General features: G+C 34.4%; 1 protein-coding gene across 2 annotated transcripts in view; it reads right to left on the minus strand.

Moving 5' to 3' along the window:
- WDR72 (WD repeat domain 72) overlaps window positions 1-25,624 on the minus strand; it is a 216,534-nt gene that overhangs the window by 125,758 nt on the left and 65,152 nt on the right. For both annotated transcript variants that reach the window (XM_023527871.1, XM_023527870.1), the window contains exon 14: window positions 7,373-7,572. In XM_023527871.1, the coding sequence (XP_023383639.1) occupies window positions 7,373-7,572 (200 nt within the window). The remainder of the gene's footprint in view (window positions 1-7,372; window positions 7,573-25,624) is intronic.

Consider the following 25,624-nt stretch of genomic DNA (forward strand, 5'->3'; position numbering starts at 1 on the left):
ACATAAGGCAACAATTTAGTTACCAAGGAAACTCCAAGTTTCTATAAATGGTAATATTCACTATCACCTTTTAATCAGAACCAGCAAGTTGCTCAATAACAGAACATCCAAGGCCGCTGGAATGAAATCTCTATCCCAACAGACAGAGACCTCTTTCAGCAGGTCGAATAGGTCCATCTTTGGGTTTTACAAGTAGCTTGGTCTTAGCATACTTGAAAATGTCACAAATTTTAAAAATCAGAAAAAATTCACAACTGGGAAGAAAAAAAGTTGTAAAGGAAAGAAGAAATAAAGGTGAAAAAAAGTCTCTAAACAGTTATAGGTGGGTAATATGGGATGGACATGATTACAGAATTGTTTCTAAAATATCTATATAAAGTTATTATAAATGAAAGCATATGCTTAATAAATTATGCTACACTGTCCCTGGATTAAGATAAATAAAAAATTATAATGCTTTTTATGCTTAACTTTTATTCATGTTTCTATGCTAGAATTGCCATCTCATCAGTCAATTCATGACTATATTCAAAATATTTACTTCAAGAAGAAAGTTGCAATCTTAGATTCCCATATTTCTCACAGTGTTAATAAATATTGTGGGGTTAGAAGGAGAAATTGAAATAAATCTAGGCTAAATCTAGGCTAAATGACATAAACATTTATTTAGTAAAAAGGTTTACTTTAGAATTAACAGAAGAGATAACACTTTTGAAATCAGCTAAAGCCAAAGCAGAACAAACCCTTTCTCTACTAGAAATCACAATTGCCTATCAGCAATTATAAAAACAATAACACTGACCTTGAATCAACCTTAAAGGTCTTTGTACACAATTATATTATCAGTTTTATAAATTTTCAGTTGCTATCTCAGCCACAAATTCAATAAATGCAGACTTGATCAGTAATAGGAAGATGACTCTTTTAACAACCTTCACTGAAAAAGGCATTTTGAGAAAGTACACACTATATGAGCATTTTTCCATGTTAAAAATGACAGCTCTTTTAAATCCTGCTTAGTACCTTAGACAAAGACTTATAACATTTCAGGTCAACAACAATAACAATGCAAAATCCAAAAAAATTCAGCCAAAACCAGAAATGATTTAAATAATTTATATCTGCGATCTTGGGAAATCAACAGTCAGCTAAAAGGTTTTTGTACCTTGACGATTTTTTTATTCAATATCAGGATTCAAGTTAACTCTTAAAATTTTTTTTCTCATATTGAGTATATAATTTTACCTCTTCCCCTGTATCTTTAACATTTCTGCTAGCAACGGTAGAGAAATCCAATGAAAAAAGATCTCTTGCATGTAGTTATTGTAATTAACAGATTCAATATCTATTACTGCCAGTCAAGTATCATAGCAACCCTGTATTGCAGAAAACTGCTAGAAAACTCTTCAAAACCAGCAAGGTCTGCTTTAGGGAAATCTTGGACTACACTGAGGACATTACTAGTTGTCAACATCTGTGGGTGTTGCTATGGGTATAGCAACAAAGGGCCCTGCCATCTATACAAAAAGGTGTACACACAGAGAAGATGGGAGGGACACAGAAGATAAATTGATAAGAAAATCAAAAAGAAGAATAATTGTACTGGCAATATACAATAGGCACACGATTTTGAGTCCATGTTTTACACTAATTCTTTTCTATTGAAGGTGGAGAATCCAAATTCAACGGAACTGTAATTGTGACTAAACATGAACCAGGGGGTGGAAATAATATCCTAAAACTCTGCACTTGTACCATTTATCGCAAGTCTTAATTTGAAACTGAAAGTGAATTACATTTAAAATAATATTTAAACTTCCACTTATAAACCCTTGATAGTCGTTTATAAATCTGCAGAAGAGAAAAGAACAGGTTACTATGAACAAGAACCCAATATTGATTTTTTGGCAGTGCAGTACGGCCTCTCCATTCTATTTGGCTGCTGTCAAAGCCACTCTTTAACAGCTGGAGTCAAATTGCACTATTTACAGCAAGAGCCCTTGTCAAGTGGACCATAAGTATCCTAACAATACGCTATTCAAATGGCACTTTGCCACACAAATTGCTGACTTGATGAATAACCTATGTCAATGACTAAGGCCAATATAAAAGTTTCATTTTTATGAGAGGTTTTACATTCACACATTAAGTAAGCTTTCTTTGAGGAACTATTAGGCTATATATTTCAGGCCTTTGGACGCTGAAAATAATTAAAATCTGTTTAAATACATCAAGGGAACTTGACAACATTAATATGGATCTGGTGTTAACTACATTTGTCACACGAGTCAGAACAGTGCCCTTCTGTTCCTGGCACTCCCCACCGGCACGTGCAGCACAATGCAGGACTTAAACCAGCCACGCACCATGAAATACGAGCATTCTCCCTTTGTGCCTCTGATTTACATGGCCAACCAATGTTTAGATACAAGCAAGGCTTTGAAGTCCTGTGAGGAAACTCAAGGTTGCCTCTGTGTGTGAGAGGACAGCTGGAGTAATTTAATGGTGCATTTCCTACTTTTCACAGTGACTTGGAGACCTCCTAAATTAATTTTGAAACAAAGCTGTGATACGCTTTTCACAGCTTTCCTCAACATAAAGGTAAACTTTGTGCCAAAAAAGTTTAAACTCATACCACAAAGTGAGAAAAGCGAAGTTTAAACTTTTGAAAAACAGCTATAAAAAAAAGCGGCTCTAAAAAAGCAGCTATAAAAAGTCTTAAGTAGTATAGTAATTTTTAATTAACTTTACAATAGTTAAAAATATATATAATTAATACATATAGTACTTATGAGAAATGGTTATACTCTGTCAAAAATTTGCATCACTTTACATGTGTTCAAAAACCAAATTGCTTTATATATTTCTCCACTATTGTGTGGATCTCTATTCTATCTTACCAGGAAGGGTGTCACCATTTAGGCACTACAGTTTTAAGTTGGGATTCACAAAATCAAAATACATAAAACAAAAGCCATACTCCAATGTTTACAGAGAGAAATTCCTGTATTTTCATGAAGGGCTTGCATGACTAATAATAAAACTCTATTTTATTTTAAAATTATACAAAATCAATGGAAAATATTTCCTATATTAAAAAAAGTTATATGCAGTTTAGTTCATTAAAAAGAATATACTAAAAATTCACTATAGATCAAGAAAGTGAAAATTATTATTCTATACTGAGAATTTACTGCTACACAGTACGATTGTTTTCAAATAAATAGTTTGTTCTTTCATATAGTGATTCAATTTTGATAATAAAATATAGTTAAATAAAAATGGAGTTAATTTGCAACACGCAATATTGCCACAATGAATTATTATTTCGTATTTATATATGTAAATTTGCAGGTGACATTTAGAAATTTTACCATTTAGAAACTACTCTCGTTTTATTTTGGTTATGTTTTGGGTCATACAATATGAAAGAACTAATGTTTCATTCTGATAAAATAATAAGTAGTAGTGTGGTCCAGTTTTCTATTGGTGGCCTACCAATGCACCATCTGTTTTATGAGAGGTAGCTAGATAAAGCTCTAATAAGATTTTTCAACAAACGGCACCAAACAGACATCATATTAAGGTCAACTAAAGGTTAAAAATATACAAATATATTTCTGGAAAGCTCAATTGGAATGTAAGTAAATGTAAATGCATTCTTTATAATCAATTTTATATGTTTAGATAAAGGTATACATATAAGTGTATTAATTAAAGAAAATCCCATTTAAAAATCTTGCTTGGATTAAGAACTATAATGTCCACATTTATTTTCTACAAAAAGCAGATTTACAAACATAAGCATTTCATGAATTCTGTCAGAAAACAGACTGATACAACGTCTTTTGGATTATATTCCACATAGTGCTGAAGGAGTTGGGATACATTGTTTTATTAAAAATTCAAATATCTAGGGAGAAGAGAGGTGTTGGCTATTTTGCCAGTTCCTCCTAGTATTAATTGATCTCCAAGTCCAGAGAGGACTCTCTATATCAGAAACTGGCAAACTATGGTCAGTGAGCATCAAATCTGGTTCACTGCCTGTTTTTGTAAATAAAGTTTTATTGGAACACAGCTGCACTCATTTGTTTAAGAATTATCTGTGGTGGCTTCTACGTTCCAACAGCAGAGTTGAATAGTTACAACAGCAAAAGTCTGGCCTGCAGAGCCTAAAATATTTACCATATGGTCCTTTATAAAAATGTGTGCTTATCCCTGGTCTAGTTCAACATTGTTCAATACAAATAAAATGTCCACCATATATGTAATATTAAACTGCGTAGTAGCCACATTAAAAAATAAAATAAAATGTAGATGAAATTGATTTTAAAAATATATTTTATTTAACCTTATATGTCCAAAATATCATTTTAACGTGCAGTGCTAGCCAAATTTCAAGGGCCCAGTAGCTACACGTGGTTAATGGCTACCATATTAAACAGTGTAGCTCTAAATAAACAACCATGGGGAATTGTTGGAGACCCTTTTAATAGACAATCTGTTTTTAAAAAGACATTCCTAGGACACTACAATGGATCTAAATTGTGGCAGTTAATATAACCCAGTTTATCCTTTTACTCATTTTACAGACAAGAAGTGCAGAAAAATAATTTAAAACCAACAGGCAACAGATAAAATAGGCCTTCTCTCTTTAAAATGTAATGAAGCTACAAAGATTTCTGCCATGTAAATTTGTTGATTTCTTACTTTGAAGCTAATTACTTCCCACTGCAATTTAAATAGTTTTTATCTTGCTTTATCCTCAGCAGAATCTGAGAAAAGCTGTTCCCCATCACTAATATGATATTGTATTCCTTTAAATCTTTTAAGACCCTGACCCTCTCTTACCTTAAAGATTTTTCTTTGTCTAGCTGCACAAATTCAACTCATCTAATATTTCAAATTGGACTCATTTTTTTTGTTTTATTGTAGTTGTTGTTATCTTTAAAACCTTTCCCCAAATCTATATGCACTCTTTAAATGCAAGGAAAAAATGCGAATAGAGCATTCTAATAAATTCCAAATATTGCCGAACACAGAGCTCACTGCACAGACCTTACATGCTATTCTTCTATTTAAACAGTGCATTCTACCATTCAAAAATATTTCATTTGTGTCTCACTAAAATCCACACCAAAAAATTCTAAAACAGAGTAACCTTAGTTCTAAAGTTCACAGGCTTATTGTTCCTCATTACTCCTACCTCTAAAGTGAGTATGATTTAAATCCTCTTTTTAAAACAGATTTTTTTTCCGGCGAAAACTCACAAAGCATTTTACTATGTTAATAGTAAGGAAAATGGAGAATTTATAAACAATATTGAAATCTCATACTTATCAAATTTATAAATAAGATGAAGTTAAAACAAGTTCAATGGCTTAAATCCAAGAGGATGAAGATATGAAGTATATAATTGGAGAAGATATAAATTAAGAGAAGCACAAATAAAAAAGCTCTAGTTAACACTAAGCTCAATAATATTAGAAGAATAGCATATAGAACAAAGGAGGTGATAGTCCTAATTCAATTCTCTGACTCTGTAGAGAGTGAAGGTTGGAAACTGTAGTCATCTAAGGTAAAGGGCAGCAGCTAAGAAATAAAGTGGAAATCAGCCTAAGAGTAGGAAAACAAGACCCTGGCATTTTATTGCTTCCTAGAGTCAAGAAAGAAACAAAATCATATAAAAAAAATGAAATCTATTTATACTATTATCACTACCTAAAGGGTAGCTCTGAGGTCCTCCAAGAAACTGAAAGAAATAGCAATCAGTTTACCTTCTGGGAATTAAACTAGTAAAGTAGGCACTTGATGAATGAGATTTCCTCCTGCAGACCCTAGACATCTGACATGCATGAGTCAAGACACATCTCCAAGTTCTTATCTACTATTCTAGCATATAATTCCCACTATAAGATGTACATTCTATTATGAATAGACAGCAATAAAGCCATATTAAGATGGGAATGCATGGCAGTCAGCTGGGCTCACTCACTGGGCTTTATTTATTCCAGTCTTAAAATACATAAGTGTGGTTCAATTTCCTGTCTTATGACTTTCATATTCAATTGTGAATGTTATAACTGTCTTTATAAAACATGACTTCTTGAGAACATATAAAACAGTTTTATTAAATGATTATCATTCTAGCTTATACATTTGGTTCTTGGGTGTTTGGTTAGTGTGACTCAGTTGTCAAAGGGTTGACAAACCTTGGCCTCATTGGTAAAATCTAAATCAAGTCACTAAACCTAAAAAGCTAAAGACAGTATGCTGGTGGCCCACCCAAACCCTGCAATTCTGAGGCACAAACTGGTCTTTCTTGAAGATGACACATTTCTTTGCTTCTAACTATATACGTACACATGAGATAAAATGAAGTTTTATTTAAACTCCTTATTAATGGTATTTTATCAGTCTTCATATCTTCAAAATATGCAAAATGTTAAAAATATGTAATTTAAAATCAGCTAAAATTTGACTTAGAAATCCCACTTCTGGAAAGATATCCTATTAAATAATATCAAATATGAAAAAAGCTTTAGCTGTTATTCATAAAAGTGAAACATAAAATGTAATCCAAATATTAAGCCATAGAAAATTTATATCAGTAATAGTATATACACAATATATACAGCATGATTTAGCCATTAAAAATAGGTAACATTATGAAAATGTTTTACTTCAAAAAATCCTACAGTAAATATATGCATAAAAATTGCATAGTTATAACAAGATGAAGAGATAACTTGGAGGTATAGATGACAAAAAGATGGAAGAGTCCCTTAAAGAAATCAAATGAAATTACTATATCATAATTGGAACTGAAAAATAATAAAGCTTATCCAAATTTCTGTGAAGCTGGTTGACTTGGTTTGTGAAAATAAATGTAAACTCCATCACTGTGTATAAACTGGGGCTTGGAAGCCTTCAGATGCTGAGTATATCTAAAGAATTGTCCATATGATAATCCAGTTTTTCTGACACATTTTTGGTTTATTTGTAATTCTCATTAGAAAAAAAGGCCAAATACTCTTAACTAAAAAAAAAAAAAAAGATTCAGACTACAGAATGGAGGTTTTTTCTTTCTCTCCATGGAAAACTATCTAGGGTTCAAAAGTTATTATAAAATTGGCTCAATTTCGATAAGCTAAAACCTATTTTATCAAAAAGAATGTTATACCAAGAATAATAATCACTCAAAAATTTATCCTGATTCACCCAAGATCACTTGGTGGATATGTCTGACAGAGGTGATCATATCTAAGTTCTAGTTTTTGTGCTGGGGTTAATTGTTATGTGTTTATGAAGGCATACTACTTCTTAGTCAGGGTTAATGATATTTGTAAGCAGCAGCTTGATTTGAACCTACCTTACATGAAGGCTCCACCTGCAGACCAGGGCAAGGTACTGGCCCAAACTGGTAAGAGCTGGAGGATCTTGGTTCTACACTTTTGTGCTTGGGTGTCTCTGAGGCAACTGAAAGTACAGATTCAGGCTTTAGAAACTGTGAATCATCACAATTAAGAATAATTCTTGCTCTTTCTCCTGTTTCATGTCTTTCCAAAGTACCTGAAAAACAAGATTAGAAATAAATATTTATGAGAAATATTTACCCCAAAAGAGTGAAAAGAACAAAACACTTTTAACAGAAAAATCACAGTTCTGTAAGTTATCATGCCTCACTATCTTCTTGCAACCAAAAAACAGCCTGAGGGCTTGCTCTAAATTATTCAAATCATGGTCTCACCAAAGGCTGAAATTATGGACTTGAAAAGCTCATCTTTCTCTTTGTGCTTTCTCTTTGTGCATCCACTAAAATCAACAGGGCATTCAATAGTCTTTAACAGTAAAATCTTGTACTTATTATACAGTATGCAAGTGATCAAAGACAAAAAACTATGCAATATTTTAGTGCTGTCCCCTAGTGTTCCAACTCTCAAACAACAGAGAATCCACAGTGCTTTGCTTGAGTTTCTGGCTTAAAAGGTTTCTACTTGTAATATATCATTTAAGTGGATAGGGCAAGTAAGAATACAGACGTTTTGTATCAATACCTCCCTCACTCAAGTACTTTCACAGCTTCATGAGTGCAGGCCACTCTAGCGTTTTGTTGTTGCTATTGCTGGTATTGTAGCTGTTAAAACCTTTGGCCTTTATTTCTTACATTATTAGAAGGGAAAAAAAATTATTTTGCCGTCTTCTTTGCTATTCTTGCAGTTTCAGAATTTCAAGGTGCTGGCAAGTTTAATTTAAAGTTAAAAGAAACAAGTATATAACAGCAAAAGTATCAGAAAACAATTCACAATGAGTTAGTGTTTTTATGAAATACAATGTCATATACTCAGTGAAATCTCAATACATGTGAATTAACCATGACCATTATCTCATATCAGTTACGAATTCATATACATTCTTTATACCATATTAAATATATAAAATATATCCTACTAACTAAAGAAGCTAAGGAAAATTAACTTGACCTACAATCTGACTTCATTTCATATTATACTTTTCCTATCAATGAAAAAGACATAGTTGTACTATTTGCTAAGAAAGAAAATGACCGTTCTTAGTGATAAAATTAAGAAAAATATCAATTTAAAGTAATTACAGTAAGAAATGATTTTACACCATTATGTCTTTAAACGGGTGGAGAGATTTGAAGCTTCTGACTATCTAATCCTTATTTCCCCTCTTCTCATTTATATCTTTCCTTTACAGCAACTAAACTACCATTAGTTGGTGCTTCAGATTCTGAATCAGTAACAACTACAATGCTAATATACTGGGCAAAAATTTAGACTCTAGTTTCTTAACAATGTATTTTTCCATTATAACATTAACATCTTTAACATATAAAACATAATAAATGTTGTTTGACTAGGCTTCCTTTTCTTTCAAGATTGATGTCTTTAATAAATGAAGTTGGCAGCAACATCAAGAAAATCTTTTCTCTCAAGGATGACAATAAGAAGAGATTCTCAAACCAAAGAATAGTTATTATCACTTTCTGAATATAACCACATTCCAGAACTTGTAACCGAGACATCTGGTAAAATTCACTGCCTTTATGAGGAATTTCTCTTTGAATATGGTATCATCATGGATATTTTCTTCTCCTAGGTTTTCTGTTTCCTCAAACTATGATATTTTTAAAAGATACTGGGAATCTTGGGAAATAATTTGTTATATTTTAATACATATGCTCCTTATACTATGTTTTATATATTCATATATCCTATTCTGTACCTAATGTCTACTACAAACACAACTATTTCTTATATTCCTTGTATTTTTCAGTAACAAAAATAGTTTACGTACAATCTTGAGCAGCTGGAATCCATTTTCATTCGTGCACAGATAACTAATCAGCTCAGCATCTACATGCTATTCACTGTGTGGGATGTTGGCAACATACGGTAAAAAACTCAATCCTGTTCCACTTGGAGCTTACTTAAAATTTAATGCTAGTGCAGAGGCAAGAAACATCAGAAAACTAATTTGTTATAATATTTAAAGTAACACTCCAAACTGAAAATCTCCCATTCTAACAAAATATTGGACACATGGTTTTATGAACAATAGTTTCCATCATGTTAATTATAAAATACTCAAAAAATAGGTTATTTTGTTTCAAAGAACTGGTTGAAGCAAAAATGTGATATAAGGAGTAGTTATAGTAAGTCAATTTCTTTAAAAATTACCAGAGACAAATAAATAAATTACGCATTGAAAATAATAAGTTGATTTTCTAATAAGTTCAGAACAACAGCTTTTGAAAACCCTTGGTCAAAACCCTGGCTGTGAATAGACAGAGATTCCCATGTGTGCCAGTTGTTAATTTATTGACTCGGTTCCAAATCCACCTTTCGCTGCCTGCTATGGAAATAAAATATTTTTCTTTTCACAGCTGCTGTGATGTTAATCTATGTGGATAAAAGTTTCTGGAAAGACCTGGTAGAAGAAAAGGCTTTTTCTTTTCAGTTCTGGGATGCTCTATTGCAGCAGAGTGGGTGGCTTCCCCAGGACCAGGCTCCTGCAGTGCACAACAGCCAGCAGCACCTAGCAGACAGCAGCGTGCCCTGGGATGGTTTTGTAACAGAGTGCCTCTAGGGAGACATCTCGTTGTAAATAGCTTTCTCTAGTAACATAGAGGGCATATTTCTGGTAAGATTTACCACACCACACCACACCACAGCTTCTCCACTATCCAATGAGCACAGCTTTGACCTCTCTCCAGTAAGGTCAGGATCTTAGCTCTCTGGGAAACCTTTTCCTCAGGCAGCCTATCTCAGCTCTATGGGTAGTGCTTGCTCTTTAAATCTGCTTTTCCTGTGTTCTTTAGTTCTTATTAATCAATCTCTGGTATCCAAATTCTTTGTGAGAGTAGTTCTTTATGTTAAATTTTCTCTGTTCAAATTACTGGTCATTTCTCTCTCATTGGACCCTGATTAATACACCATAATACATCACTCCCAGTGCAGAAGGTTCCTTTAAATATATCCCTAAAATTATGAAATTTACATAACTTCAGGAATATAATAAAATTGTTGAGAGTCAACAACAAAAACAGTCAACTAGGAAGGAGGGTATGACCCCAAAGAGGTCCCAGGAGTACCTTTGCAACTCTAATAAAATGTTGTACAAAAAAATAATACAAAATTGCCCAAAAGTAAACTCTTCATTGTATAAAATGCTTTCCAATAAACATCTTGCATTTTTTCTATTATTTTATTAATATGAGTTTTGATATAATTTGTTTTATCCTAAACTATATAATAGTACATTAGAGAATGGAGCCAATAATAAGAAAAGAGAATTTAGAACAATTAACATCCTAACAGAAAGTGAAAGAAAGAGGCACTGGCAAGCATTCAAAGCAGTTCTCACCTATTCCTCAAAAGCCAGTGCATAGATATTTAAGCATCAGCCAAGATTCTGGTTGCAGGCCCACATCTACAATATTTCCACTTGTATATCTGGCTTTCACCGCCAGTTCAACACACCCTGCAGCATACCTAATCACATTTTTTTAAAACCAAGACTTTCTCAATGACTCCCTTTGCAACCTTGTGCCTAACCATAGTCCTCTGTCTCTGTCAAGGCTGACAGACAGTAGACTTCACTGCATGGTAGATAAGAGCAGACTCAGTACCACCCTACCTTGCACTCAAGTTCTGGTTTTACCTTACCTGTCGTGTGGCCTTGGGCAAGCCATTTTATATTTGTGTCTCACTTTACTCATCTGTGCAATGAGGATAATAATAATTCTTACCTCAGAGGGTTACTGTGAGGATTACACTGAGCAGATATTTTAAAAGGCATAGAAGGTTGTAGGATATAGTGAGTGCTGAGCTACATGATAGCCCAGCTCTGACATATGACAGGTTCTTACTTGGCCCCTTCTGAGCAGTTTAACAAACCTTCATGGCTCTGTGGCTCTGGGATTCTGTCTGACAACTGAGCCCAAGGTCATTGGGTACAAGGCCAGTGTGGGCTGCCTCCTGTCTCCTAACTGGGACTTGAACCTCCTCAATCAGCCTCGTTTCTCAGGCTAGGTTATAATCAAAATCTGAGGAGGATTATAAATTTGACTTATTTTTTAATCCTCTTCAGCAAACCAGACTGAAGTCTGGCATAAATTAGAGGCTAGATAAATACTTCTTAATGGATTATATGGCTAATGATTTTTTACTATGGCTACACTTAGTATTAAATCCCATATCCTTGACCTACGAGTCACATTCTCGCCCCTGCTTCCTCCTATGTCATCCTCCCATTGCTCACAAATTAATTTTTTTTAAAGATCCCTGAAAAATAAATCCTTTACTGCTAGTTCCATCTCTCCAAGTATTAGCTTAAAATCTCACCTCCTCAGAGTGGCCTTTCTAAAGCAAATATTTCTCCTATCTTGCGTTGTTTTCTATCATAGCTTTTTCACTTTACAGAACTTAACACATTTGTGATTCGTATATTTTTATTTGCTTGCTTAAATTCAGGGCTGCCTCCCTACCACATGCTAAATTCTTTTTGGCAAGTATATTTTCTATGAGCTTGATACAAAGCAGGGCTCAAGACATGCTCACCGAATGAATAAATTAAATTTTATCCTTTCCCTGTAGCAGTGGAAGGAGGTGGCTATGTAATTATCAGAGTATACCAAGGTCTCAATGTGACAGGTGTTAATGCCAGACCACACCCATTATAAATTTCAACCCTAGAGCCCAGGAGGGGCAAAAACGAGGAAAAGTAGTATTCACACGTCCGTGCCTGTCCCACTCTCAGTTATGCTGCCAGGTCATTCCCGAGGCCCCAAGAATATGGAATTGGAACCAGCAAGCCAGTTCCTGAACGTGACATGTTAACTTGACCTGTGAAGGAGCCATTTCTCGTCCCATGGACTGAGGAACAGAAAATGCTAGTCTACAGAGAAAAAAAAAATGAGAAAATGCAGAGTGAGAGACAGAGATGCGGAGGGAGGGAGAAGGAAGGATGGAGAAAGGAAGTAAACAGGGAGAGGGGGAGGCCACGAGGGACAGAGGGCTTCAGCTTTTTAGTTGTTTTTAAATTAATCCTTTCCTAAGGACTACCGCCCCTGAGATCTCTACAATACACCCCCTGAATCCTTTATAATAAATACTTCTTTCCAGTAAAACCTATTTCACTTGGCTTTCACAGCTTGCTAGATACTTAAAGGACCCTAATAGAGAAGGGACAGAAGCTATGTTTCTACTATGGTGAAGGCCAAGTTTGAAGATATCTAAAGAGACATGCAAAGTTAACATGTATATAGAGTTCCAGGTAGAGATCAGAACAGAGAGACAAAAGCTTAAGCATTATCGGCAGATGGGTGAGGATTAAATCCCAGCGAAAGAAAGCCATCACCAAGAAAATTTGGACTGAGATGTTTCAAGAGACCAGCATAAAACCTTTAGCAGTTTCTGTACATAAAAAAGAAAGGAGAAAGATTCAGACACTGTTATAAATTAGTATGTTACTAAAAATACAGCTGTATTTTAAATGCCTTGGGATTGTCAATATTTATAGGACACATACAGTTTTTTGTTTAGTTTTTAAATAGGAAAAATAATCATTTTGTAATGTGCCTGTTACGAAATCTGATTTTGAAGTATTAAGCTATCTTAAAGCAAGACATATACCATGAAGGATGCTGCCTTCAATTTTGATAGAAGAGCAAGGCAGATGGTAGAGAAACATTTTTTAGGTGATAAAATATACCTTATGGTATAATAGACTCGAATATCTACATGAAGAAAAGAAAGGAGTAGTAATAGTCTATTTCGATTCCCTTCCAAATAACCAGAAGTTGCCTCCTTAATTTTATTTCTCTTGTAATTTGCCCATATGTTAATATTTGCTGTCTTCTATATAAACTTCTTTTCAAAGTCAATAAAATTATCATAGCATACTATCAATTAATAAATAGCTTTAAGTTATATATTTAAAAGGCCTAGACAGATAAATTCCGTCGCGCAACTTAACAATTATGTTTGCTAAGTCTGTAGAAAAAGCAATTGCTACTATCTCAATGGGACAGAAATGGTTAAAAAAGAAATCATAGTCACTTAGTGAATCCATCTACAAATAATCAGGAGTAAATTAAGATTCAAAAACAATATCCAAATGGATGAACATTTATCACATTTCACAAAAACATTTTAACAAAAAAATTATACTTAAATAATTTAATTTGAGACAGTAAATAACTTACTATAACTCATGTTACTTTTCCTACAGAAATTGCATTACTACAGGAACATAAAATTCTCCCAACTCCCTAAAATCATATACATTGTAAACCAATAAATTTTAAACAATTTGTTTAACAAAAATAAAACATTTTCAATTAAATATTCTGCTTATGGGATTGTAAAAAAAAATTGAAGTTTGGTAAATAATTCCTATTGTGTGACTAGCAATAATATAAATTTTACTTACATGAACTCAACAGCAAGAACATTATATAGTTAGGTCTTTTTTCTACATCAGGCAGGCATTTTTTAAATAAATCTCCCATAATATTGGGCGATGATTAAGAGGACGGTTATATTTCAAAATGACTCTAAAACAGAATAGTCTAAAAAAAAATGGCCTTACTAACACATTTTGTAGTCAAATTCCTAAAATTAGGTTTCAACAAAACACCTGTCTGGCAGCTATAATCAAATTCCACATATAAAAATATTTGACCACTGGGTCTGTTGTAAGATTTATCATTTATCTTCAGTTACACATGAAGTTCATTGCTTTGCTCAGAGAAGTGTATGGAGATCGACCTGGTGCCCCCTTTCTAACAAAACCATTTCACAGTTACTGCATCTTACTCCAGAAAATGTATAACTGATAGGGGTTCTGACCAGGGACAGGAGATCCTGGAGGTGTCAAACTTAGCTAACTAGAAAATAATGGAAGGGTGGAGAAAGAGAATGACTCTGAAAATATTAAATTAGGCATAAAGGCATATAACTTCATTCCTACATATATCTGAATATAATAAATTCAGCTGTAAAATAAATTGTTGAGGATGCGGCTCATTTTGTATCATACTAAAGGCCTTAGTATGATAGCAAATTCAGGATTGGCTTCACATCAACCTTAAATACCTTAAGGGTATATAGAATACATTTTTACAAAGTCCCTGACCACAGTGACCTTTAACTCCAGGTCTGCCACCGCCTCCAGCACATTCAGAGCAACACTGGGATTTATCAGCTGGGCCACATTCAACCCTTACGTCTAATTCTGACCATTGACCTCCAGAAAAACAATAAAGGGGTGGGGGTGGGGTGAAAGAAAAAAGATCAAAACACACAGAGTTTTAAAGTTGTTGATATATAAGAAATACAAATAATGCATTAATTTTAAACTAGGGTTTTCTTTATAAGGCATTTACTTGTCGCATATCTTCTTAAACATGTGCTAACATCATAGAATCTACTATGATTAAATTTTAATTTTAACGTCACTCTAAAACTTAATACAATTTATAACCAATTTAAGAGGTGAATGTTTACAGAAAAGTGTTTCTGTATTATGAAGTAAAGAATATATTGTTTTTAATTACCTATTATATACAAAACATTAAGATAGTACTGCTTCTAAATATTGAAAATGTCATTCATTCTCTATTGTTTGAATTTTTATACCACACATGCTTATTTGTAAATTTTAAAATATTTCAAAAATAGAAATTATTTTCCCTCTATGGTCTTGGTTGAAAATTAACTTCCTTAGGGGATATAATATCCTGAAGATTTGACTGTATTAATTACTTTGTCACTCTGGTGTCAATTTAATTGGGTAAATACCTTACTGAGTCGATCTGGAATTTTGCCTGGAAAGAGAAAGAGAATTGGAAAAAGAAAAATTGGGGCACAGTCTCCTTAATAAGGTGCTGGATGGGGGTGAAGTCGTATGTAAAATCGCCATTTTGCATATGGCTGAGGTAGAAGAACAAAACATTTTAACTGCAATCAGTTTCCCCTTGGGACATGGCAGTGGAACTTGCAAAACTTCATACCAGGTTTTTACACCTAATGACCCCAAAGTCTTCTCTCATCTTTTTATTCTGTGCTATGGACTCACATATCCATGGGAGACCCCAGAAACTATCCTATCTGGGCACCAATATAATAGGCAGGATTTTAAAAATAATCCCCAATGACCCTCATCTTTATGTGATTCCTTCCTATTAAAAATGATGGGATAGCTCTCCAGTGTTTATATTGTTCCTTAACAAAAAAGAGAATATAATTAGGGCTTCTAATCAGCTGACCTTAAAACAGGGAGGTAACTCGGGTGGGCCAGGTCTAATTAGGTGAGCCCCTTAAAAGCAGAGTTTTCTCCAACTGGTGGAAGAATAGAAAGTCAGAGATTTAAAGCATGAGAAAGATTCAAAGTGCCATTACTGGCATTGAAGATGGAGGAGGTTTTGTACAAGGATCCGGGTGCCCGCTCGGAGCTGAGAGTGACAGCTAGCTGACAGACCGATAGCAAAGATCTCAGACCTACAACCATAAAGATTAAATTGTGCCAAGGGCCTTCACAAGCTTGGAAGTAAATCTTCCCCAGAGCTTCCAGTTAAGAGTCAGGTTGGCTGACACCTTGATTTTGGCCTCGTGAGACCCTAGCAGACACCCGAACTGAGCTCCCCTAGACCTCTATACAGAACTCTGAGGTAATAAATGGGTGTTATTTTAAGCTGCTAAACTTGTAAATTTTTACACAGCAACAGGAAATTAATACAATTAGAACTTGTGGAAGTACTTTTACTTTGGACCACAGATTTAGACCTCAAGCCTTTAATTCTTTTTTCACGATTTTGCATGTGAAAGTCCTGCCTCTCAAAAACAAAACAAAACTGAACTAAATACCCAAGTGCATAAAATCACAAAAAATAAATGTGAACCGGGTTGGACATTTCATACTTTTTATAACCCCTTCTCCTACCCTCATTTTCTGTGTAGTAGAAATCATAAAGATATTCACTAAATAGCCAGTGATTGAACAATCATATCTATATTTAAAAAATGCCATTTTTAGCCCTCAATTACTTCAGAAGGAATCATAGGTAAGCTATATATATTCTTTTCTCATCCTTCTATCATCATTATCATCAAAACTGCCATTAACTACCACGGAATACTTTTAAGTGCAAAGTGCTTTGCTTAGTACTTCCTATAGCTCATTTAATTCTTAATTAAAACAATACAGCAAAGAAACAGGTTCAGAAAGGATTTAAGTTTCCAGGTATTTGTGTATGCTATGGTTAGGAGAGTGATTAGGGGAAAGCTAGGAAGGGATGGTAATGCCCTGCAGTGGAGTTATACATTTCCACCTTATACCATGAGGAGTGGCGTGTTCATGGCTGAGTTTAAAGTATGTAATGTTAGTCTGGCACTACTAAGAAGAGAAATGAAGAAAGGGTTTGAATAGCAAGGTAATCGGTTAGGAAAATTTTCAGTAGTTCATGTAAAAGATGATGAAGGTCCCAACCCATCTGGCCCTATGTCATGGAATAGTTACATAGGTTCCAGTGGTCTTCGGTGGGTTCTTAACATTACAGAACCATTTCCTTTTTCTTCTTTAGTTAGAGCATTTATCTAATTCTTCTCACCATCATCACTGTTCCTGTAGTTTATCATCTACTGCAACTTCCTCTAGGTGGTTAGTATACCTTATGTCATGGAAGGAGCCTTACAAAATAGATAGGTTGGCTTCTGGGTTTGTACTCAAAAGAACTGAAAACAAGGTCTTAAAAAGATATTTATACATCTATGTTCATAGCAGCATCATTCACAGTAGTCAAAAGGTGGAAGCAACTCAAGCGTCAATCAATGGATGAATAGATTTTAAAAATGTAGTATACACAAAATGGAATATTGTTCAGACTTAAATAGGAATTTCTGACACATTCTATAATACCAGAGAACCTTGAGAACATTATGCTAAGTGAAATAAGCCAATCACAAAAGGACAAACACTGTATGACCTCACTTACACGAGGAATCTAGAGCAGTCAAATTAATAGAGACAGAAAGTATAATTGTGGTTGCCAAGGGCTAAGGGGAGGGAGGAATGGGGACTTATTGTTCAATGGGTACAGAGTTTTATTCTGGGAAGCTGAAAAAGTTCCAGAGATGGATGGTGGTGACGGTTGCCCAACAATGTGAATATATTTAATGCCACTGATGTGTGCACTTAAAAATAGTTAAAATTTAATGTTATGTATATTTTACAACAATCTCTCTCTTTCTTTTTCTCTCTCCCCCCGCCTCACCCACACCATCTGTGTTGATAAGACAGCCCAAGGAAAAGAAATACACTGAGAATAAACCCAGAGAATAATATAGAGAAAGCATGCAGAACAACATGAGAAAGAGTGGCTATTGGCCATCAGAAGGCAATATCATGTAAGGCTGAGGGTGGAGAAAGAGAAAAGAAAAACTGATGACAGAGTGATTGCAGACAAATCAAGTACCTGCAACCCAGAGAATGACAACTGAACTTGGCAGTGAGGTAACCTCAAGAAGTACAGTTCCATTGGAACGTTGTTGGCAGAAATCAGATTAGAATGTGTTAAATAAATGAAAAGCAAGAAAACAAGACACAGAGTATAGAGGGTATTTTGTAGAAAACTATCAATTACTTTGGGGAGAATAACAGAGAAAGGTAATACAGAAGCCCACAATTCCATAGCCAAAACATTTAGGACCATAGGATTTTAGAATCCAGAATTTTTCAGATTTTGGAGATATAAGATGCTAACAGTTATAACAAGGTCTGAGAGAGCAGACAGTAGTCAAACATGTCACCTATCTACAGTAAAAAAAAAAAAAAATCCATCTATCTATCTATCTATCATCTATATACACATGCATAGTGTAATAAATAACCTCATGTGAGTTAAGATTTGGTTTTGTTGCTTTACTACAAACTAATTTCTTAAAAATATCCTGCTTTCAGAGTTCTTTAGATTTTGAATTGTGGCAAAAAAGGGAGGACCTTCAAAATAATTGGTACCTAGGAGGCCAGAGCTAATGAAAATGAGAAATTCCCTGAGATGAGTTGGTAGAATGTTCAGTTGTCCAGAATATAGGATATCTGCTCACACACTTCCCCTTATACCTATACAGGTATGCTAAGTCATCTGATTTCATTTTTGCTGATTGTTTTGTCTATGTCATCTATGATCAGATTGTAATGTACTAAAGATTTATCAAAAGAGCAGCTTCTTTTATAAAATCATTGATGAGAGATAGCCTTGCTAACGGAACAGTCTTGGGAAAACAATCATAGTTGTAAGAAATGAAGACAAGAATATACTTTTAAATGATAGACATAAAATAAGGAACTTGTAACATTGTGATTTTCAAACTAGACTTATAGTTGATGCTTCTGAAAAAAAGTGTGATAACTAACGAAGGTTAACCTTCAGTGTAACTATTGGATTAAAAGTAAATTGTCAAATCTTTTTATTTGTTCTTTTTTTGGAATCTCAACCCATAAATATTCTCAATTTTGATCTATCAAAATAAAGTACAATTCACTTAACTAAATTTACGAAAACAACTTAGTATCTGCTCAAATAATGAACTATCTATAAGATGATACCCTGTGTCCCTCAGTGGAGTTTCTGGTACTTGATGCTTCCAAGTGGCTGAAACAAAGCCCTTGTCTTCTTATTCTTAGCACAAGGGCCTAGAGTAGAATGGAATCTGCTTGCACTTGAATGTGAAAAGGATGGAGGAAAATAGTGAGCCAATCCACTTTTTGACAAGGCTGAGATTAGCAACCAACATTTTTTGTAGCATACAAGATAAAATTTGACAATATTCCCACAGTCAAATTCTCTGCTCACAGCTCCCAAGCCAAGGACTTGACCTTCATATTTGTTTTCACCTGATTCATCATTAGAAACACAAAAGACCTTTCCCATCAAATCCTAGCAAGTAAGTTAATGGAACAAGTTGGATATTATTGATACACTCAGAAAAATCAAGTGCATTCGATATTCTTTATCTCTCAGCCAAATCAGAGAATCTACTTTCCCAGAGAATAACAATCATTACAGTCCACTGAGTCTTGCTTTTCCAATGGTTTCTGTGGCAGCTGGCTACTGGGAAGTTGCTAGGGAATTAAAAGGAGGCAGCGTGGGGAGGGGCAGATGGCTCCTTTGGGTTTATTTCACCAAACATGGCAGCTGTGAAACCCACTGATGTTCCAAGTGTCCATATAAAATGCTCACAGAAGGGGCTAAGCTAAGAAGGAGCCAGAGAGCAGCCAACCTGATGTGTTCCTCCTTCTGTTGCTGTAGAATAAGCCTCTGAGAACATGAAATGCAGATAGGTAACAAACATACCCATCCAGCCCTCTATCCAAAAGCGGGAATCAGCTAAAACTCATTATAGCCAAGTCTTTTCCTTACTTCAGAAAAACCCAGGAAGACAGCAACTTACAAGGGAAACAATAAAGGCAGTGAAGGGTGCAGATTAATTAATGAACGTAATTTTAAAGCTGAGAATATTTATTTGTGTCATTAGAATGAGATTATACTGATTTTTGCATGTTTCTGAACATACACAATGTTCCAAAGACATCTTAGAAATCCACAATAACACACCTAACATATATTAAAGGTGCTAGATTTTTATAAAAGGTGGAGTTGAATAGCTCATCACATACACACATACCTCTGTGTGTGTATTTTAACAAGCAAAAATTAATCATATAATATAGAATTTTAAAAATCAAGAATATCTAAAAATAATATAGAACCACGTTCATATATAGTTCTGTAATAAAATGTAGGTAATTGTTCAAATATTTAAACTAATAAGGATTGAGAAAGAAGCAAATCCAGACTTAGGAAAAGAAAATTACTTGTGCTTCTTTTGTTAATAGGCTTTCAATGTGACATCTGGATTTTAAAAAGCCCAGCAGAAACTACCCCTGTGCAGATCTTTTTTTCTTTTTCTTGAATTTTTCTATATCCTTGGGACTTCCTCTTTGAAAAATTTGTAAAATCATAAAATCAAATTAGCATTTATATAGTTTCACCAAATTGGAGAAGTTCATGTTCACTAGATGGAATTACAGAAGACTACTCTGGTGGTGGTGGTGGTGGGAGAATGTGTTCACGTGTAAGTATATATACATACACGCACATATTAAGGTGTCTACAAAGAATTTACATTGAACTTTAAAAATTATAGAACGAGGCTTATATGCCTCTCTTCAGCAATGCAATGTTGGTTTAAAATATGGTTAAACTTATTATGGTATTTTTGTGCTGGTATTAAAAGAAGGCAAATATCGACCTATACTACCCAACTGTACCACCAGTGAGTAATTTCTATGTATACCGCATTAAACATCTTAGACTAACAGGAGTTCTTAACTTTTTCCATGCCACGAAAAAGTGCAATTTGGGGAAACCAATGAACTCTTTTTCACAATACTGATTTAAAACATTGCTAATAAAATACATAGGATCATAAAGGATATCAATTATACTGAAATACAATCATGAAAATATTTAGAAACCAAACTTCCATGCTTCTTTATTAATGTATTAAATAATAAGAGCCAGTGTGTAAGTATATATACTTACTAAAAGTTTATGACAGTGATAAATATATTTGAAGATACTAGTGACAACTCTAATGTGATATGAAAATATCTGTGATGTGCACTGATGACAAAGTCACAGGTATTGTTAGTACCACTGTAAATTGTTCCCTACATTCCAAATAGACAGAAATACTTAATTTTATCTAGGATTCACAAACCCTTAAAAAGGGACTTGTGGATTGCAGAACCGGTGAAAGGAAATGGCCTTCTAACTCCACCATTATACCTCCAGAGTGTTACATTAATAATGAAAATATGAGCTAATAATTGGATAACCCTTACAAAAGACTTTCACAATATAAAAATAAACATAAGCATGTCTCTGGATAGATTAATATGTACAAGGAAAAAACACTGGACATATACCAACTGTTAATAAGGACTATTATCAACAAATGTTAGAATTCTATTGCTTTTTAAAAATGTTTTCTTTACACTGTTTTCTTTTTATTGAGGTGGAATCAACATAATGTACAATGACCATTTGTAAGTGTAAAATTCAGTGTCATTTAGTGCATTCACAATGTTGTGCAACCACCAACTCTCTAGTTTCAAAACTTTTCTTCACCCCCGAAGAACAGTTGCACCCCATTCTGCCCTCCCCTCATCTCCTTTCAACCACTATTCTGCTTTCCAGATAGCTCTATGGATTTGCTTATTCTGGATATTTCATATATAGAACCATACCATATGTGATCTTTTGTGTGTTTTTTTTTTTTCACTTAGTGTACTATTTTCAAGTGTCCTCCAAGTTGTAGCATGTATCAGTGCTTCATCTCACCTGTAGAGTAGAATAAAATTGCATTGTGTGTATGTACTACAACTTACATATGCATTCATCTACTGATGGACATTTGAATTGTTTCTACCTTTGGGATATTATGGGTAATGCTACTATGAACATTCATATGCATGTTTCTGTGTGGGAATATGTTTTCATTTCTCTGGATCTATATCTAGAAGTAGAATTGCTGGTTCATTCGGTAATTCTGTTTAACTTTTGAGGAACTGCCAAACTGTTTTCTGCAGTGGCTGTGCCATTTTATAGTATCGCTGGCAATATAATATGGTTCTTATTTCTCTGCGTTCTTGGTAAAACTTATTTTCCTTTTTTTATTTTTTAATTATGAGCATCCTAGTGAATGTGAAGTGGTGTCGCATTGTGATTTTGATTTGCATTTCCCTCATGGCTAATGATGTTGATGATTTTTTTGTGTGCTTGCTGGCCACTTGCATATCTGCTTTGAAAAAATATCTTTTTAAGTCCTTTGTCCTTTTTAAAATTGGGTTGCTTGTCTTTTTGTTGTATTGTAAGAGCTCTTTATATATTCTGTATATTAAACCCTTCTCATATATATGATTTGCAAATAACTTTCCCCATTCTGTCTTTTCACATTCTTAACAATGTCTTTTGATGTACAAAAGTTTTTTTATAAAGGCCCAATTATTTATTTTTCTTTTGTTTTGCACATACACACACAATATGGAGGCAGTGGGCGGGCAAAGGACAAGCCAAGAACAAGCCACTGCTGGAATCTGTTGACATTTGCCAAGTTTGAAGAAATAAAGAATCAAAAAATGGCAGTAAACTAAAAATACATGTTGAGTAATAACATCGGGAATCATTATAATAAAGAAGACAAGAACTTAGAAAAGGTGATTTAGGAAAATTTTACCCTCTGCTTTAATGTATCCTATTTTTCTTTTCTAAAAACGATCATCCCAAGAGGGTTCCATCTGTAATCTACTACGGGAAAATAATGTAGTTTTGAGAAAATGACATACTGGAGAGACTATTACCTTTCAGATGCTGCATACCCAAAACCTACCTTTAACATGCATATAATGAAAGTCATACCCTGGTCATGCTGACAAGGCAGTTGACACAATATCATTTTCCTCGTACATCTACAAAGGAGTGACCTTGATGAGAAAACCAAGCAAAACTGTCCCTCAGAATGGTATAGTTGGTAACTAGTGGAATTTTAAAATTTTTATTTTACACACTATATTTTATAAAAGAAGGCAACCAAGTAAAATGTGTGGACTGGAAAATCACTTGTCCATGTAGTGACCTCGTGTGATTATTCTGGTGTGGCAAAGTAAGAATTTAACCACATGATTCTATTCTTTGGGAAAAAATATGACAGCATATTTCTAAAAAACTGTGTCCTACACATATCTACATCCCTTGCTCTAATTAAAACAAACTCATATCCATAGTAGGAAATTAAACATTGGTTATTTTCTTAAAATACGGCCTATTAGCTACTAGTTGACAAGCCTTATCTTACCTTTCTTAATGGTTTTATTTTTTTCTTTTTAAGACTGTATTCTAAAACCACGGAAGACCAAATATTTCATTTATATAGCATCATAGTAGATTGAGTAATTTCCTAGCTAACTGCTACAAATCTCACTAAGAAAAAGAAATTAAAAGAGAGAAAATTTAACACCTGTGGTGAAAATAACTCTAAAATGTATTATCTTCTTCCTTACTTCCTCAATTTCATATGCATAGGCTTTGTTCCAATAGTCTGTTTATAAGATGGTTGTTTTAAAACTCAGAATGTTTTCCCACAGAAACCATATTGTGAATAGAGGCTGGGTCCTCAGGCCATGCTGCAGGAGTAAAGCTTCCTGCTCATGGTCACGCAGCTCACATTACCTGAGCAGAACAGGAAGACATGAATAAAAATAGATGCATATGCACCCTAAGTTCTACCTACTAGTTGGCCAAAGACTTTAGTCCCCTTGAACACCAGGCCCTGGGCCGTTTCTGAGATTTCCTCCGGTCTGGAATCCACCCTGGATATAACTGATACACTTAAATATACCTCCTGAAATCAGAAATGCCTGAGAAGAAAGCCCAGCTCTCCAGTAGGCATCATGGGAAGCGGACCGAAAGCTGCTCATAGCCTATGCAGTCATATATAAGAGATTCCTGAATAGGGGAAAAAATGTCAGCGTTTTTTTTGGTGATTGTCTTCCCATGAGCACAGGAAAGATAGCTTTGAGCAGGGATACATAGCTTTGCCTCTCTTCCCTTCCCATCAGCTGTCGTTTCTGCTATCAGAGTGCCTGCCACTAACAGTCTCCCCACTTGCAATTTGCTGTTTCCAATCTGTCATCTGACAAAACAGATGAGCAGAGCTGTTAGAACTGTGTGTAAATTGAGAGCCAAGCTCTGAGAGATAGCCAGAGATCCTCTCCTTCAGGAGAGCATGTAGTAGGTTTCCTGATAGCCCTTTCTTTTATTCTCAGAGCTTTTCTTATCTAATTCCCTGTTTGACAGTCTCAAAAAGCTGACCTCCATTTGCAAGAGGTGTTCCTATTGTATGGTACAGAGAACACACTGGAATCAAAGAAATATATATTTTAGTTCGGGTACCCAACAGAACACTTAGCCTGGGGACCTTGAGACTCAATCTGTGTTTCATTTTTTCACTAGTAAAAATGGTATAAAGATATAGAGTCAGTGTAGTATAATGAATTAAAAGTTGTAAACTGCTTTAGAATTAGGTGTTATGAAAATACTGATCTTTAAAAAGAACTATCATCATTCTTAGAGGTCTATAAACTATGGCTGCTTTCGTAAATAAAGTTTTATTGGAACACAGCCTCACTCACGTCTTTATGTATTGTCTATGGCTTCTCTTGTGCTACAGGGCAGAGTTCAGTAGTTGCAATAGAAATCACATGGCCCACATAGTTGAAATGTTTACTATCCAGCCCTTTACAAAAAAGTGTTTCTGACCTACCTTATCAAGAAGTGTTTTATTTTCAAGGAAGTAAGGTTTTATTTTCCCACAAAAAAATACAGCTGCTTAATATGGCATATTTCATCATATTCTATAAGCTTAACAGAAGGCCTTCAATAATAATGTTATATTAATAACACACAAGAAACTGATTACACAAGTTTTTTGCTATGTAAATCCATTACTGTGAATAGAAAAGTCCTCTGAATCATTTAAATTCAATTTTTAAAAAGAACAATGTGCTCAGATTTGAGAGTTATTTCCGGTGTGTATTTTAGGGGGAAAAATCAGCTCTACATTATCCTGATTGTGTCTCACAGCAATGAAGGCAACAAAGCTGCCCACAGATGTCAGTGCCAAACACACTGTGGGAACTCAAAGATTAATCAAAATGACATCTCCAATTTTTTTCACTTCTTAATCAGGCCTAAACATCATGGGACATTCGGCAAACCAATAAGCAAAACTAGATATCCTCATCACTCTCAACTCGCCAGCACTATATTTTTATCCAGAAGCTGAGGACCCTCACTATGACATAAGTATTTCTCTCCTTTGGTTTTTACCTCTTCTATGATATGACATGCCCATCTATGATCCTGAAGCTCACCCATCACAGAAAATGACTCTTACTATTTCAAGATAAAATGGGCATGGGGGCACATGGCTCTAGAATATGTTTGCACATTCTACCAAAGAGACTTATG

Source organism: Pteropus vampyrus, unplaced genomic scaffold (assembly GCF_000151845.1).
Source record: "Pteropus vampyrus isolate Shadow unplaced genomic scaffold, Pvam_2.0 Scaffold19, whole genome shotgun sequence".
Taxonomy (NCBI): Eukaryota; Metazoa; Chordata; class Mammalia; order Chiroptera; family Pteropodidae; genus Pteropus; species Pteropus vampyrus.